Below are 18513 nucleotides of genomic sequence, written 5' to 3'. Positions count from 1 at the left end.
TGCAGATGAGGCAACTGAAAATACTAAGGCTTGAGTCAGGCACACTTTAGTCCTCAAAGTAACCTCTTTGCTTTTCAACACTTTAAAAAGATCTTGTGCAGCAGATTTACCCAAGGCAATGCATCATTTGATCTTGACTGTTGCTTCCATGAACTGATTGTGGATCTCAGCAAGACAAGACAAAATCCTTGTTAACCTCCATCTTTTCTCCATTTATCATGATGTTATCTATGGGTCCAGTTATGAGGATTATTATCGTCTTTACATTGAGTAATCACCCATCCTGAAGGCGACAATCCTCTTTCAAGTGTTTCAAGTCCTCCTCACTTTCAGGAAGCAGGATGCATCTGCGGCACTTAACAAGTTGTTCATACTCTTTGTTCAAGAGCAAGTGTCAGAGTCTTCTCTGACATCCATTTTGGACTTTTCTATTTTTTCCTGTCCTTTTCTTTTTTAGGTTTTGTTGTGGTTTTTAAAAAAATATTTTACTTGGGGTTCTTACAGCTCTTATAACAATCCTTATTTTTCCTGTCTTTTATTTTGTTTTTTTTTTCCAAGTTAAGATTTCAATTTATTATCCTCTCACACTTCAGGAATTCTCTTGGCAGTTTTTTTATTTATTTTTTTAAAAATTTGTTTTTGTTTTTGTTTTTGGCAGTTTTTTTAAAAGATCATTTAAAATTGTTTAAATAAATCCTTTTATTAAAGGCTCTTATAGTTCTTACAACAATCCGTATGTCAATTGTATCAAGCACATTTGTACATATGTTGCCATCATCGTTTCTAAACATTCACTGCCTGTTTGAGCCCTTGGTATCAGCTCCTTTCCTGTCTTTTAAATAACCTTTTATTTTCTCCATGTATGATGATATCCTTGATATCCCATAACTTACTTGGTGGTCAAACATTAGAGTTTAATGCCTCAAATCTATTCTTGAGATGGTTTCTAAATTCAGGTGGAATATACCCAAAGTTGTACTTTGATTCTTGTCACTGATTGCAATCATTGAACTGAACATCACCTCTTCCACTTCTTCCCTGTGCTTCTTCGGTCCACTCCTTCTTTCCTAACCCTTCTGGACTCTGTCCTTGGGTAAATGCTGTCTCTTTCATCTCAAATGGTTGACTATTCTAAGGTGTGCATACCTCCCTGGCATTATTGTTACTCTTATAGAACTGCCTACTGTTTGCCAAAAATTGAACCATCACAACGAGTTCATTTCCAAATGTAAAGAGTGACAAGGGCCATAGTGTCTGTGGGTCTACCAATCCCTAGCCAACTCATAAGTCTGGTCTTTTTTTTTTTTATGATGTTGAGTCCTTATTCCACATTTTTCTTTTGCTCTATCTAATGTGATCCCTTTCAAAGAAGTTGATACTGGTAGCTGAGCACCACCGTTTTTCTGGGCCTCGGGGTCCTGTTCGGGTGGTCCATTAGTTCACCGCACTCAGTGTTTCCGTGCGTCTTTGATTTGCCTTCGTGCGTCTTTCTCCCAGACCAGGTGGCGCTTGTTGGGTGCCATCAAGTGAGGTCAGACTCACGACGACCTTACAACAGAATGAAGCACTTCCACCCTTACCATTGTGCCTGTGCTTGGGCCCGTTGCTGCAGCTCCAGTGTCCACCCAGCTTGTTGAGGGCCTTCCTCTTTTTTGCTGCCCGACTGGTCTCTCCTGATAACATGACCAAGGGCACATAAGACAAAGCCTCACCATCCTTGCCTCTAAGCAGCAGTCTGGCTCTTCCTCGGTCACATTTCGCGTGCCCTCCAGCCCATGGGGCCCATCTGCCGGCACGATCTCCAACAAGGTTCTGCTTCCTTTCGGGGTCTGACAGGGTTTCGAAGCTGGGCATAAGATGTTCTGCAGCTCTTGCCTCTGGAGTGGGAAGTCGAGTCCTTCATCAATGTCTGTGTGTAGGCTGGAAGCTCTGCTGAAACGGGTTCACTTTGGATGACCATGCTGGTGTTTGAAATACTAACAACATAACTTCCAGCATCAAGGCAACACATCAGCCACCACAGTGTGACAAACTGACAGGCAAGTGGTGGAGAGACAGGCAACGAGATAGATGGACACGGTGGCTCTTCCCCTGGGAGAGACCAGGGACACCAAGAAGTGTACACTAGATGGCCACTCATGAGCTTTCACGATGCCAGGGGCTACTCACCAAAGTAGGATGTAGAACAGTGTCTCTGTGGACTATGTTATGCCAATTGACCCTGGCGTCCCCATACTGCATATAATCCTCTTAAAGCATTAGGTGCTCTGGGAGGCTGCTACTTTCTTTGCTCTGCCATCATGGTTTAAATTCTCCCAGTGGTTCACACCCACTGCCATCAGAGAGATTCTGAGATCCGGCAACCCTACCAGACAGAGTAGACCTGCTCCGTCCGGTTTCTGAGAGGGTGAAGTTTGACAACAGTAGCCAGCCTCATCTTTCTTCTTAGGGGCAGCTGGTGGGTTCAAAATGTTGACCCGGGGGTTAGCAGCCCAATGCTTAACCCCTTCCACCCCAAGAGCTCCCATGAGTAATTACTAGTGGAACTCAAATAGCTGAAGCAATAATCAAATGAGTATGTATATTGAGCTCTCAAAGGGACTAGCTATACTGATAAACAGCTTCCATTGCATTCATTTGATTTCCTGGTAGAGTCTGACAGTTTGGGGACATCGGTTTACCGTTCCTACTTACCTTAGCAGCCGCAGCTCGGCCAGCAACGTGGGGTTCTGCTGGGCCTTCTCGGGGGTGGGTTGCGAGGCCTGCTCATGCTCCAGACGTAAACGCTGAATCTCCTGCAGGATTTCTCTAGGGAGGGGGGTAGGAGGGGAGAGGTGTTCACAGTGCTTCACGGCCCACCGCCCCGCTGCCAAGTTAGAAATCATGGCTCCAGCAGCACCTCCTTTACCAATCCGGTTCTGCTTGCTTCTACATGGTCAGCATTTGAAATAACACCTTGTTAATACTACTCCACTCGCTCGTGCTTCCTCACCAGAAAAAAACCAAAACGCTTCTGCAACCGTAAATACATCGATATAAAAAGGCTCTTCTCGAAATCTTGGGAAATCTTCGTGGAAGGAAAATGAAAACCAGAACTTTTGTCCTTTCCAACGAGAATCAAGGCGAATTCCTTCCAACCCCTAATGCAGGCCCTGGGCTGACTTCCAGTGTTCCTCTGGCTCCCTGACTGACTGATGGCTGCCATTTCTTCTCCCTATGCGGATCACATTAGGTCCAATCTCCTTGTCCTGGCTTTGACCTTTCAGAGCACGACGGTGCACTGTCTGGTCTCCATCCTTTAAGTGGCTTACTTTAATTTTTTTTATGAGACACCAACAGTCACATGTAGCATAATGGGTCAGAACAAGATGAACAGATAGAGCAAAAGGACTCTTGGGGAGTCGCGTGGAGAAAGACATCAGCAGAGGTGGACTGGCTGGGTGGGTGGCAGAAAGCGCAGAAAAAGACTCTCAACGGAGGGCACAGAGCAGAGTTGTGGACTACCCAGAAGACGTAACACGTAGATATATATAAATCAGTGTCTAGGGTATTCTGTGAACTTCGGCTAGTCTGTGTTCACAGAGGTGGGAATCATCCTGTGTGGTCAAGAGCTAACTGGTCTACAGGGACAATGAGACTCCGATGTCTACTGATCCTGGGTATTGCACCCTGCCCTGACCTCTGCGTCCTTACCTGTTCTTGTTTTCCAGTTCTGCAATAAGCTGTCTTTGTTGTTTGTTGGCATCAAAGTTAAAGCTCAAATCCGTGGGAGGGCGGGGCTGAAAGAGAGAAAGACAGGTTTGTGGTCTCCCTCCACTCCTCCCATCATGTCTTTTTTTGCTTCTTCTATTTTTTCCTTTTTCTCCCATCATGTCTAATTCAAAGATATTCAAAGTCTTAGACCGGTTGGTTTTTTTTTCCAATCAGACTTTTGAGGTTGAAATTAACATGTTAAGTACACAACTCAATGAGTCCTAGTGGAATTTAAACACCTGTACCACCAATTGCCACAGTCTCATTTTAGAAGGTTTTCCATTAAAAAATTCTCTCCTGCTTACTTGTAATCAATTGCCACATTCACCCCCAACCTCGGGCAAACACTAATTGTTCCGTCTTGCAGACTTCCCTGTGCTGGACATGTCAAATATAGAGTCATGCAATATGTGATCTTTTGTGATTGGCTTCTTACACTTAGCAAAATGTTTTTAATACTGTTGCATGGATCAGTGCCTCATTTTTTGGGTGGTAAAATAATAGTCCATTGAACAGATGGACTACAATGGATAGACAGTTGGGCTGTTTCTACTTTGGGGCTATTATTAATAATGCTGCCGTGAATATCCATGTACAAGTTTTCATGTAGACATGTGTTGTTTTCATTTCTTTTGCATACATACCTAAAAGTAGGATTGCTACTTTTTTTAAGTGGCTGCACTACTTTACATTCCCACCAGTAGTGCGTAAGGGTTCATTTCCCCACGTCTTCATCAACACTTGTGTCTGTCTTTTTGACCATAAGCGTGCTCGGGGATGGAAGAGGTGTCTCGGCATCACTTTGGTTTGTATTGCCCCAAATGACTCATGCTGCTGCAGGCTGTCTTTCCTATGTGAACTGGTCGCTTGCATCCTGTATTTAGGGAAGTCACTGTGGTTTCATTTGCAGCGATCGTCTTGACCCCCGAGACCTTCCCTAAGAATGTATGGCATTCAATCATCACCAAGTAGGAAGGATGATGGCTAGATAATGTCTCTCTCTCATTGATTAATAAGAATGGAATCTAAGTGGTTACAGGGACTGTACTTCACGTTATTTTATGGTAGTGAAAGTATGCACAGCATGTGCTCATTCAATAATTTGTAATGTACATTTCATTGGCAATGGTTATATATATCACATGTCATCATTTACCCTATATCCATGTTTTACCACGATTAAACTTAGACCCCACCCTTTAAGTTCTCATCTGTGTTTTGGTTACTGCTGTCCATTTAACCTCAGATAGATCATTCTTTAAAAGAGCGCAATGCTCAAGGTGAACATGCCTTATTAAGTGAGTGAAATTATTGTTTAGTTTAAAGATGACTTCATGGGCAATTGTGGTTCAAGGCTTACAAGTTGTTTCTAAGCAATAAATTCAGCGGTTTCCCAGCCTCCACATAACCATCAAGCCGGGCTCCCAAACGGTATTTCAGGTTCTTTCCCACAGTTTTTCCTCCTTTTCTCAAGATCCATACACTTTGATCAAAATGTTCAGTTATGGTAACCAGGCCCGCCCCCGCCCCCTTTCCTTCCAGTCTCATGCAAAGGCAATTGGAGTTCATTTAAGCAACTGGGTCTGCAGTTTCCTTCTTTCTCCAAATCCTGAGCCTCTTCTTTCTGTTCTTGCTCAGGTCTCTGCGGCTCGGTTGTGTCTCGCAGGTCTGCGCACAAGTGTTCAGGACTCCCGGCACCACTCACTCCATCAGGATGTAGGACAGAAAGTCTGTGAGCACACTACTAGGTCATTGGTTGGAGGATCTGCGTGATCTACTTGGTTCTTCCCAAGACACCTCCTAAAACCTTGTTTTGTGCCCACAGTTCGAAGGCACAAGTCATCCTTTTTCACACGGCAGGTCCCAAATAAAAAGGGGTAAAAAAGCAGCATAAAAATCAGAGTTGAAGGCTTTCCATCAAACTACCAAATATGTCTTTCTGAAAAAAAGAAAGAATTTTGAGCGGACCAACAGCTTGCTGAGTAAGTGTTCTTTCTTTTTTGGTAAGTTTTCTCGGGGAAACCTTCAAAGGGGAAACACTGCAGATGGGAAGTGAGCTCCAAAGGAAATGGGCTCCTGTGGTGATACAGAATCAGACAGCGAACTGCATCACGCACGGCGAAGCTTCCCGGAGACGCAGAAAGGCTCTTCAGTTGGAACTGGGACCAACATGTTGAGGCATCTTTCAGAGAGGGGGCACCCAAAGAAAGCAAGACTCATGATCAACAGAGGCATCTAAACAGGCGAGGGACGGAGGAAGGCTTAAAACGCGAGGCAGCAGTCCTCCCCGGAGCGACTGCAGTCTAGCCGGGCGAGCCGACGAGGAGAACTCCCAGGCTCAGGGTCTTAGTGACGGCATTTTCATCCAACACATCTGCAACCACAGTGTGAGCACCATCAAGTGCGCATTAAATAAACAGAGAAACTTATGGTTTTATTTATTTCTTAAACTACAGTGAACCCTCGCCACTTCGCGCTTCGACTTCCGTAACAGCGCATGCTCTGTCATTACTGCCACTGATTGGCTCATACTGTACATGCTTGACGCCATAAATAATATAATAAATAATAAATGATAATTGTAACGCCCAAAATGTTTTACTGTATTTTCCCTTTTTCGTTTAATAAATTGGGTAATACGAGTGTAATGGTGACTAAAGGGTGTTTTTTCATGTCCTCTATGCTCTAACTACGAAAATATTTGATTTACAAATAAGGAATCCTACTTCGCGGAATTTCATTTATCACGGTAGGGTCTAGAACCAATTAATCGCGATTAACGAGGGTTCACTGTATATTAAACACCATTAAAAGCAAAACCAAAACTCACTGGCATAGAGTTGATTCCATTTCTTAGTGACCCCATAGGGCTGGTTCACATAGGGCACAGCAGAACTGGCCCTATGGCTTTTCAAGACTGTGAAAGCCTCATCTTTTCCCCTAGTAGCTGCTGGTGGTTTTGAACTGCTGACCTTGCGGTCAGCAGCCCTCTACATTACCACTATGCCACCAGTGCTCCTTTTAAATACCACAGTGCTGCTTAAAAACCAAACCAAACAATGTTCCCTTCCTCAAATGTCTCCAAGATGTCCAAGCAACAAAGGTGGAAAGGGAATTATTAGTTCAGAAAAACAGATGACCTTTTCCAGAAGAGACCTCATTATTGCTATTCATTATAACAATTAAATAAATAAAATAACACATTTATTCATTTGGTTAACAAATATTCCCTGAGCTGCTACCGCGTGGCAATGCTGATCGAAGAGCTAGGGATGTATCCATGAGTCCTGCCTTCATGGACTCTACACTAACCGCGGAAGAAAGGTAAAGGTGCCCCCGCAACACGGTGAGTCACACGCCGGGCTGCTAATTGAAAGGTCAGAAGTTTAACACCACCAGGCAGTCCACGAAGGAAAAGGTGAGGCGTTCTCCTCCCACCAAGGTCCCACAGAGGCTCCAGACTGGGGTGTCCAGGTCCATGTTGGCTGGGAGTGAGCTATGAAAAGTGGGGGGAGATGAACTTGGAGAGGAAACCTGTAGCCATGAAGAGGAGTTGCTATTTTACTCCAAATCTGGGAATGAAGCCGTTAGAGCATTTTGAACAAGGGACTATGGAGTTGATGACGTGTTTTAAAACCCTTGCTTTCTACGGACATAAACAAGTAAATACATGGGGAAGCGTTCACAAATCTGTGAAGAAAGCCAAATAATGAATGTAGATCCTCCACTCCCAAGGAAGTGGCACCTCACTCCCAGTTCCTCAAGCATGCGCTGTCCACAGTGATTTTCTTCCCAAGAGCAGTGTGTGAAAGGAGAAAAAATAGTAATTTTATGGTGGTGGCGGAGAGGCCTAACAAATGCTACCCGGGCCAGGTGAACAAGGTCAATTTCAACAGTGATAAATCGTGTGAATAGTATGTAATCTTGATGTAATGTGATAAGATAGTACTTTATCTCTAAGGTAGCTCCAAAGCCTTTCAGTGTAATCATAAGAAAAATAACACACAAATCCCAATTGAAGGGCTATCTATGAAGCCAGCACTCCCCCAAAGTGTCAAGGTCATGAGAGACAAGGAAAGCCTGAGAAACTGTCATAGTTCAAAGAAACCTAAGACACGATGACTGAATGGAACATGAGCCAAAAAGGAGGCATTCAAGGAAAACCAAATAAAACATGGGCGTTCTTTAGTAGCACTGTGTCAATACTGGTGTAAGAATGGCAATAAATGTACCCTGTTCATGGAAGATGTTAGAAACTCGGGCAAGCAGGCATCCGTTTATGAGAACTCACTCAGTACTGTCATCACAGCTTTTCTGTAAATGTACGCTATTCTAAAATAAAAAGTTCATTTTAAAAAGCAACAACGCCTCTTGGGCGGCAACAGGGAGAAATGGCTGTACAGGGGCAGGAGTGACAGCCGGAAGCCTGGCTGAGGTCCTAGCTCCGCTTCTACATTGGCCGTGTCGCTCTGCAGTTATTTTATTTCACCATGCTTTCATTGTCTCGTGCAAAGTGGGTCTATTTTCTGAGAGTTGTGGAGGGGACTTAATGACACCAAACAGGTGGCAGCACAATGCTCTACAATGTTGGTTATTATTGCAGCTCCAATCAAAAAATTCTTGAACCTTTTTACATGCTACCTGCACATCTAATAAAGAGCACATACAAAACGGTAGGAACTGAAGAGTAAGTAGAACAAGCGAAAGGAAACGCTGCTGCTGACTCCTGAAGAGGGAGTCTGGTGCCGGGTTGACGGAAATGCTGGGATGGCATGTACATACCATTGAAAATGAAACTAAATACGAAAACTCAAAGCACAACCCCCCCAATGAATGATTCAGGGGTTGCAGCATCTGAAGAAAGGCCCATTTAAAAAAACAAAAAGGCTACAGCAACAGCCTCTTAACGGCTTCTACTTAACAAGCACAGTAGGACTACTTGGATGGCCCTGCTCCTTTTGATAAAAATATAGTTAAGCAGGCTACACTCTAGTAGTCCCATAAACTTCTGTTCATAGCAGTTGAGTGGCATGCTTAACAAGATTACTGTAGTTGTTGGTTCCTAATTGTACCTCCAATTCTGCAATTTAACTAAGTATCATATACCGTATATACTCATATATAAGACGAGTTTTTCCAGCACATTTTTAATGCAGCTTTTGTGGTAAAATTAGGTGCCTTGGGTGATATTCGGTTGGCTTATACTCGAGAATGTAGTCAATGCTACAAGGAGATGAAAAAAGAGCTGCTCTTTTATGGAAAATAAGCTGAATGGCTTGAAAACATTAATTAACAATCCATCATGAGAGGAGGCAGAGCGAGATGGCAGCTTAGTCTGATCCGACATACCACGCCATTCCTCTAAAGCAGCAGTTCTCAACTGTGGGTCACGACCCCTTTGGGGGACCAACAACCCTTTCACAGGGGTCGCCTTATTCATAACAGTAGCAAAATGACAGTTATGAAGTAGCAACAAAAATAATTTGATGGTTGGGGGTCACCACCACATGAGGAACGGTATGAAAGGGTCACAGCATTAGGAAGGTTGAGAACCACTGCTCTAAAGCAAGGCATGAGGAAACAAATGAAAACAAATGAAAATACAGACACAAGGCCTAGACCCCTGAACGGCAAGCGGAAGCAAGAAAAATGATACTGAACACTGAGTGGAAGGATAGAGTTGATGGAAATAAGGCTCCCTAGCACTTTGTCCACTGGTAGGGCACAGTGTAGCTATCTGGAGACGAAGCAAGCTTAGTTCATGGGTGAGAAGCAATACGGCAAGATAAGGAAACAAAGAGTAACCAAACTGGAAAGAAACAAAACTACCCTTCTTCATAGACGACAGGATCCTACCCATAGAAAACCCGACACCCCACAAAAAATGTTACTGAAGCTAACTGAAGGATCTGATGAAGTGGTAGAAGATCAAACCCCCGATAAGTTGGGGTTTTACCCTGAAAAGGACGATAATACCATTAAAATGTTAATACCATTTGTAATAGTCTTTTTATGGATTGAACTGTATTTCCCCAAATATGTGCAGTGAATCCTAAACTCTGCCTGTGGGAATGGTGGTCTTTGTTAGGACGATGAGGCAGGAAGAGCACTGGGCATATCTTGAGTCAATTTTTTTGAGCTATAAAGAGACTAAAACAAGCTAAAATGGAAAGGCATGCCAAGCCAGATGGAGACTACACAGGAGTCGAAGCTCAGAAGAGACAAGACCCTTCCACCAGAACCAAGCGGGACAGCCAGCGTGACTGTGGACCTCTGGCCTCCTGACCTGCGAGACAATGTCTGTTTGTTGAACCGTCATCTTGGGGCATTTCTTTGACTGTAGCACTAGATGACTAAGACAGACCCCCCCATGATAAAATACCTACACTCAACCTAAGCAGAGGTGTCGAAGACTTCTACAAGACAAACGATAAAACAGCACTGTGAGAAACAAACGGAAAGAGATCTACAGAAGTGGAAAGACATTCTCTAAGGATCGTTTTACTTCTTCCTTTTCTATTTGTATTTCCTGTTTCCCTTTCTTTGTTTTGTTGCTGCCAATACTCAAAATTAAATACTCACGAACTAGAAGTCAACACTGTGAAATGCCAACATTACCCAAGGCGATTTATAGACACTATAATACTATCCCAACCCAAATTCCAACAACATTCCTTAATGAAATGGAAAACTAATCTCCAACTTTATTTGGAAAGAAAGAAGCCCTGAATAAGTATGGAGATATTGGTTCAATGACAGACACTCAGACCAGTGGAACAGAATTGAGAACAGCAGTAAAGTCATTCATCTACCGGCAGCCAGTCTTCAACAAACGGTCAGAGTCCATTCAACAGGGAAGAAATGATCTTTTTAACAAATGATGCTGGCAAAACTTATTCTCTATTTGCAGAAAAAAATTAAAAAGGACTCCGCCCTCACAGCAGACACAAAAACTACTCAAAATAGACCAACGATGTAAATGTTAAAGCCAAAACTATAAAGTTCATGGAGGATAACAAGAACAAAAACAAGGCATCTAGTTTTGGGCATAAATTATCTATTAAACCTAACTACTAATGTACAAACAACACAAGATAGTTTAGGTAACTGAGACAAACTTAAAAATGAAACACTTTTGCTTACCAACAGGCTTTATCAAGAGAGTAAAAAGAGAAATTACAAATGAACGTCTTTGGCAATGACCTATTACAGGTCTAATGTCTAAAATAAACAGAAAACTGCAACACGTAAACAACAAAAGTGCAATCTGATAAAAAATGGACGAAGATCATGAGCAGACAGTTCACCAAAGGGACACTCTGATACACAATTACGTGAAAATGTGCCCCCAATCATTAGCGAAGAGAGATCCAAATATAAACCACACTGCGAATTGCACCGGCAGTGATTAAAAGCAACAAGAAAGCCACCACAGCTGGCGGGGCAGCTAGGAGATGGGAACGCTTACACACTGCTGGAGAGACTGTAAAAGTTGTCACCATTACGGAAAACACTGTGGCATGCTCTCAGAAAATCTGGAAATAAAAACGCCTTATGAACCAGCCACCTCACGTCTACGTCTCCATCCAGGAGACATACGAACAGTGACCCAAGTAGATACATGCACACCGGTGTTCACTGCAGCATCCTTAGCAACAGCAAACAGACGGAAACCACCTACATGCCCATCAGCAGAGGAATGGACAAACAAACTATAGTACATTCAGAGAATGGAATGATAGTAGGCAAATATAAGAAATAATGAGGAGTGTATAGAACATGTTATATGACATGGATACATTTGTATGCTGAGTGAAGTCAATCACAAAAGGACAAATCTTGTATGATCCTACTATTATAAAAAGTTAGGAGGAGGTGTGCATATAGGAAATAATGTCCTTTGATGGTTACCAGGGATGGGAGGAGAGGGAGAGGGAGTCACTGTCTAGATTCTGTCTCTCTCTCTCTGTGCCACTGAGCCCATTCTGACTCATAGGGACCCTACATCTTTCTTCTGTGGAGTGGCTGGTGGAGTCAAACTGCCAATCTTGTGGTCAGCAGCCAAAGGAAAGTGAATTTACTCGACCAAAATAAATGAAGACACTAGGTACACAAGAAAAAGGGGCAATGTCCATAAATGCTGTACCATACTCAATTTTGCAACCACACGTAATAACACACACACATGGTTACAAAGGTAGAAGTATAAGCATTTATGACTACAGGACGGGATCTGTGAGTGCAGCATGTATAGGTAGAGTCGGCTCTGACTCAGAGTGAGCCTACACGGTGTTTCTGGGGCTGTAAATCTGGATGAGCGCAGACAGCCTCACCTTTCTTTCTCCTGCGGTTCTGAGCAGTAGACCTTGTGATTAGCAGTCCAATACTTAAGAGTGCCACCACGTGTAGCTACACCCACTACCACTGGGTTGGTTCTGACTCACAGCAACCTTATAGATGGTGTCAGACTGGATCATTTTGCTCTCACAGGGCAGCTAGTGGCTTTGAACGGCCACCCTTGACATTGACAGTTGAACACGTGCCTGAACACGCCATTGAGGCTCCTCAGGTGTAGCCTATGTAAAGACATTATGCTGCTGCATATGTGTACATCCAGGAATAATAAAGCACACATAGGGGCATAGTCACAGAGACCTCTTAGACATATATCTAAACAACTAGTGGAATGGGTGGGAGAGATGAGGCTTTCTGCTCCCCTAAACAGACTCGGCAACCCCCCGGGGCGGTTCTCCCCCTCCTTCAGGGTTGCTATCAGTCAGAATCAGCTTGACGGCAGTGAGCAGTAGAATTGGTTTACTGGGCTGAAGGTCTTAGGATCGGTCTCCTGGGGTAACTTACTCAACGAGCATATCTAATACAGTTAATCGACACCCCCAATGTGGTGATCATAAAAGCTCACAAGTGGCCATCTAAGATTTCTATTGGTCTCTACTCGTCTGAAGGAGAAACGAAGGAAGGAACCCAAAGATTCAAGGCAGAAACTAGGCTACAGGATGCACCGCCCACCCAGGACAGCTTCTTAATCCAAGACCACAAGAACTAGATGGGGCTTGGCTACAATGGCCAACTCTTCTATGCAGGGACAGAATAGAGAGCCTGGTTGAAGGGGAGGAACATGCAGAACAATACTCAGATCCATACACTAGATCAGACCTACTGTACTGGTAGATAGGCGCGCAGCCCTGATGGCTGTAAGGTCCCCTTGTAACCTAATCTGACGCCACTTCTGGAGGTCGCCTCTTAGTCAAACGACAGACCAGATTATAAAGCAAAACAAAGCACCCACGAGTAGAGCAGCTCTTAAACAATGAACTGTGGCAGACAGATGACCATGCATTTACCCAAAAGCAAAGATGAGATGCCAACGAAGGGGGAAGGAAGCTAGATCAATGGAAATGACACAGTGTGACACCTGTGACCAGCTGTCACAGAACAAGTTGTATAAAACAATGCCCAAAGGGCACCTACGGTATGGGGACAACTTTCATCCCCAAACCAATAAAGTATTGACAAAAAGAAAAAAGGCATTGTGAACATTTTATTTATTTATTTATTTATGTTTTAACACTGTGAACATTTTAAAGCATTGACAAAAGGAGAGAAACTAGTCAAAATTTACACTGATGTGTGGATGGTTATAAAAGTTGTGAGAGCTCCCAATAAGATGATTTTTTAAAAATCATTTTATTTTTTTAAATCATTTTATTAGGGGCTCATACAACTCTTATCACAATCCATACACACATAAATTGTGTAAAGTGCATTTGTACATTCATCGCCCTCATCATTCTCAAAACATTTCCTCTCCACTTAAACCCCCGGCATTAGGTCCTGATTTTTCCCCGCCCTCCTCGCTGCCCCCTCCCTCATGAGTTTATAAATTGTTATTTTGTCATATCTTGCCCTAAGATGATTTTTTAATAAAAAATTTACATATAGCGGAATACTGAATTCAGGTTATCAAGACTCTGCCCCCCGTTCTTCATCTGCTCCATATTTCCCCCCTATTTGCTTAAGTATGTTAAGACTCCTTGACAACATCATGGCAATTCACCTCTTCCTCCTTCAGTGGACACTTCAAAATATTTTAAAGAAGTTTCTTTTTTGCTTTTAATTAGCTGACCAACGTCAGGGTTAGTTAGGAGGGCGTCTACTGCGCCCTCAATGACGCTACGAGGGCCTGCCTTTCTCCTATCTACCCACTGCCCGTCTAGAGGACTGAAAAACGAGTGAACTGATACCTGGATCCCTAACCATTCCTGGCTCTTGTAGAAGGCGATCTATGAAGCTTCAGTTCAATGAGACAGCACACAACCTGTTCCTTCCATCCTAAACATGTGAGAAGCCCTATGTGGGGTGGGGAAGCGGGCCGTGGTGGGGCAGGTCAGGATGTTACAAGTGATTTACTCTCGGTTTCTCTCCTAAAAGTTAGTGGTTCAAACCCACCCCAGAGGGCCATGGCAACAAGGCTTGGGGATCTGCCTCTGCCTTGGGGATCACAGCCAAGGAAATCCTAAGGGCCACGGCTCTAGTCTGCAATATAAGCACTCACCCCAAGACAGAATTCACCTGACGGCAGTGGGTTTGGGTTTTCATGGAAAATGCTGGCACTCACTGACTGTGATAGGGTGAATGTGCTTTTGCACACGGACAGGACATGGATGTTGAAGGGCCAAAGAGTCAAATGGTAATGGATTGAATTGTGACCTTCAAATATGTGCTGAAATCCTAACCTCCAAATCTTTGGTGGACGTAATCTCTCTTGGGAACAGGGGTTGGTTTTTTTCCCTGTTATGTTAATGAGAAAATACCTACATAGGGTCTGACCTATACTAAGTTCTGACTTATTATATAAAGAGCAAACACAAGGACAGATCTAGGAAGCAAAGCTATGGATAAAGGTATAAACACAGGTGTGTACATATGTAAATATATTAAGTCATATAAATAGAGGTACTGGTCTATGAACATATATTTATATGGTAATACATTGAGCTAGTGGATGGACTTTGGGCTTCTGCTCAAGCCCTTGCTCAAGGCAAAAAACACTTTGTTCTAACAACCTGGCATTCTATGATGCTCACCCTCCTGGCACGATCACTGAAGACAAAATGGTACACAAACAAATGTGGTGAAGAAAGCTGATGGTGCCAGGCTATCAAAAAATATAGTGTCTGGTGTCTTAAAGGCTTGCAGCGGCCATCAAGCAGAGAAGCAACATGCCCACATGGAAGAAGCACACCAGCCTGTGTGATCGTGAGGTGTTAATGGGATCAGGTAACAGACATCAGAAGACCCCAAACAAACATATTATTGAGAATGAGGGGGGCTGGAGCGGAGACCCAAAACCCATCCCCTGACAGAAGGGATGAGTCAATCAGGGTGCAGTATAACATCAATGAAACACACACTATTCCTCTGGTTCTTTGAGGCTTCCTCATCCCCCACTATTATGACCCCAGTTGTGGTAGTTACATAATCTGGTGTCAATTTGAGGATTACGAATGAAGGGGTGGAGTTTATCCTGTCAATAAGATCATAGCCAATGTGGCCTCTGTGTGGGCATGGCCTTCTCCTGAAGATTCTGGGAACTCCTATATTTTCCCCCCTGGAGGCAGGAGACACAAACTCTCTCTTTCTGCTCACTCCTTTGGAGACTCTCTACTGACAAGGCTCAATCCCTGCAAGACATCCCTCAGAAGGAGCCACATGGACCTATCCTGATGCAGCCCTGGGAGCTGGAGAAGCACATGGAGACCCTGCCAGCGCTGAGATGCTTACAGTGCCACTGGATCCACAATAATTCTCACCCACTGGTCTGTGATCTTCCTGCATTCGGTGTCATTGCATGTGTTTCATGAGTCTGAAGAGGACTTTACAGATTGGTATCAGACACACAGGCTAATATCGGATTTATGGACTTGATCTGGACTGGGCTGGGATGTTTTTTCAATATTCAATTGTTCTTGTATACAAAGCTCTTTCCCATACACATATGAGTATCTATCTCTATGAATTTGTTTCTCTAGTCTACCTGGACTAAGATACCAGTCCTGCCTTTCAGTCCTGGCTAGACCAGAGCATGTACACTGGTACGGATAAGAGCTCATGACACACGGAATCCAGGTCAGATAAACCCCTCAGGAAAAGAAACGGGAGTAGTGATACCAGGAGGTTAGGGGGAAGGTGGGGAGGGGAGGGGAGAAGGGGGAACCAATCACAATCATCTGCACATAACCCTCCCCACTGAGGGGGGACAAACAACAGAAAGGTGGGTAAAGGGAGATAGGGGATGGTGTAAGACAAGAAAATAATAATAATTTATAATTTATCAAGGGGTCACAAGAGTGGGAGGGAGAAAAGAGGAGCTGATACCAAGGGCTCAAATAGAAAGTAAAAGTTCAGAAAAGAATGACGGCAACAAATGGCAAACAAATCTGTTTGATACAATTGCTGTATGGATTGCTATAAGAATGGTCAGAATCCCCAATAAAATGATCTGTTTTTATTTTTAAAAAAAGCAAACACAACTAGCAGGGAGGGAGTGCCTCAGGGAGCCTGCTAAGGAAATAAGAACACGGAGGGTGCGGGGAGAGAAGAGGGCGGGTACAGAGCTGAAAAAAAGAAGGGCCTTCTCCCAGAGCCCACAGAGAACCTTCCTCTATAGCCGGCGCCCTGAACGGTGAGAAAATTGATGTCTGTTCTTGGGACCCGTCCCTTTCGGTTTTCCTGTGACAGCTGCAGTCGGTAACTAGGACATGTACCTTTCTAATTTTTCCCTAGATGGATTTTTTTTTCCATTCGATTCCAGACCAAATCCTGGTTTCAGAAATCAAGAAAACTTCAGAGTTCAGATTTTAGAACCTTTAAATAGCACAAAAATTTATCTTTTATTTGGAAAGCTTTACTAAAGTCTCAAAAGAGCCATTTAGAGTTCACAGTGAGCTAAGCTAGTGAGGGGCCAAGTAGGGACAAAATGCGGCCTGAAAAAAGTAAAGGTACTTAATTTACTGAGAGACAGATTATGGAGAGGGCCTTAGTGGGTTAATAGATAAACTTACATTATTGCTGTGTCGTCTACTTTCTCGTGCCCTCTCTTTAAAATTCATGGTTCTCAAGTAAGGGTCACGTTTAATAACAATATGCTAGGGGATTCTGGAGGATGCAGAACCACTGCTCTTCGTCAGAGGCTATCAACCTTGGCCACACAATGTAATGTCCCTAGAAAGCTTGTTTAGAATCCTAATGTTTGGGCTTGTTGTATCCAAGAGGAGTTCTATCAGTCTTTAGAAGTAGGATCACACATCGGTCTTTATTAAGTCCTCCATTGGCTTCACTGTGCAGCCAAGGTTCAAAGAACTGCTCAAAGCAATCAGTTTCAGGCCTTTACTGAAGTACAGAAAAATCTGCTGTGTCATAGGACTGCCCCTACACAGCTACGGGAAACAATCTTGCTTTACAACAAATACCAGGCATGCTATTTTAAAAATATCTGACTATAAATACACACCAAGGTGCACCTGACCCACGGCATGGCATTTTCAGTCCCTTCTCATACATGTGACCGTTGGCCAATGAATAAGGTAGCCCGCAGAATTGATGCATTTGAATGATGAAGTTGATGATGAAGAATGAAAGTCCCCTAGACTACCAGAACACGGATATCTGTCCTGGGAGAATACAACCAGAAGGCCCTTTCGAATCGAGGGCTAGGTCAGGAGGTGGAGCTTTAGTAATTGAGGAAGACGCTTCTGACAAGTAGAAATAAGGGGGCATTTCCTTTCACTCTAGAAAGGGCCTAAACACACTAAATTGAGTCCATGCTGGCTCCAAGAGACTGTTATAGGACAGGGTAGAACTGCACCTGTGCGTCTGTAAACTGTATATGGGAGTAGAAAGCCTTGTCTTTTGCCCTTGGAGCAGCTGGTGGTTTCGAACTGCTGACCTTTTGGCTCGCAGTGCAGTGAACAACAACTCTGCCACCAGGGTGACAGAGTGCCTCAAACCTCCTCTGTGAAAATAGCATCCCTTAGGCTTACAGAGCCTCACATGGCACCAACACCTTAAATGGCACGGAGACCTCACTGGAAAATAAATGCAGGGCAAGAAAAAAAGACTTCTTTTGAATCACACTGGGCCAACACTGTCGAACCCAGGGAAGCCAACACAGCCGGCAAATTGTCATCTGCATGCATTCTGGACCCTGCAAGAGAGACTGGAGGATTCCCACCTCTCTGAATTTGCCAAGAGGAGAAACAGAGAGACGTACTTGTTCCTCTCAAAAACGAAACAAAATGAAACCCAACAATTTGGGTAGGGCAGTGGTTCTCCAGCTAGCTGCAAATCAGAAGACCTGGGAGTTCTGTTTTTCTGAATTAAAGATGAATGGGCCACAAGTCGGCAAAGTCATGGATCTGTATTGACAAACAAACCAACAACCCACCCAGCACGACTATTATTTCAGGGGGCTTCCGAGTCATCGGGTGTGTGCAGAACACCACATGGATCCTGTTCCTGTCATTCCAAGAAGCCATAGGGCATTTCTGGAGTAGCACGTGACTGGAGCCGGCCCCAAAGCTGATGGGTGCGCTGTGGAAGCCAGGACGGGGAGGTCTGGGGGAACACCAGCACCTCAGAGACGTTTCCACTGCTCAGCAGTGTGACTTGCTTTCAACTTTCCTGGCAGGAGTTTTTAATTTGGGGGGAAAAGGGGAAAAAGTTAGAAAAAATAAGCAAAAT

General features: G+C 43.8%; 1 protein-coding gene across 14 annotated transcripts in view; it reads right to left on the bottom strand.

The window, feature by feature from the left end:
• The window catches only part of DTNB (dystrobrevin beta), a 292810-nt gene that overhangs the window by 53205 nt on the left and 221092 nt on the right, over positions 1 to 18513 (bottom strand). For all 14 annotated transcript variants that reach the window (XM_045286980.1, XM_045286982.1, XM_045286984.1 and 11 more), the window contains 2 exons: positions 3694 to 3779; positions 2695 to 2808 (listed from right to left, as the gene is read on the bottom strand). In XM_045286980.1, the coding sequence (XP_045142915.1) occupies positions 2695 to 2808; positions 3694 to 3779 (200 nt within the window). The remainder of the gene's footprint in view (positions 1 to 2694; positions 2809 to 3693; positions 3780 to 18513) is intronic.

Source organism: Echinops telfairi, unplaced genomic scaffold, assembly GCF_000313985.2.
Source record: "Echinops telfairi isolate 266 unplaced genomic scaffold, ASM31398v2 ScPeMD7_9;HRSCAF=40, whole genome shotgun sequence".
In the NCBI taxonomy this organism is placed as follows: domain Eukaryota; kingdom Metazoa; phylum Chordata; class Mammalia; order Afrosoricida; family Tenrecidae; genus Echinops; species Echinops telfairi.
Note: the sequence above shows the minus strand (reverse complement) of the source record. Positions and strands in the feature narration are given on the sequence as shown.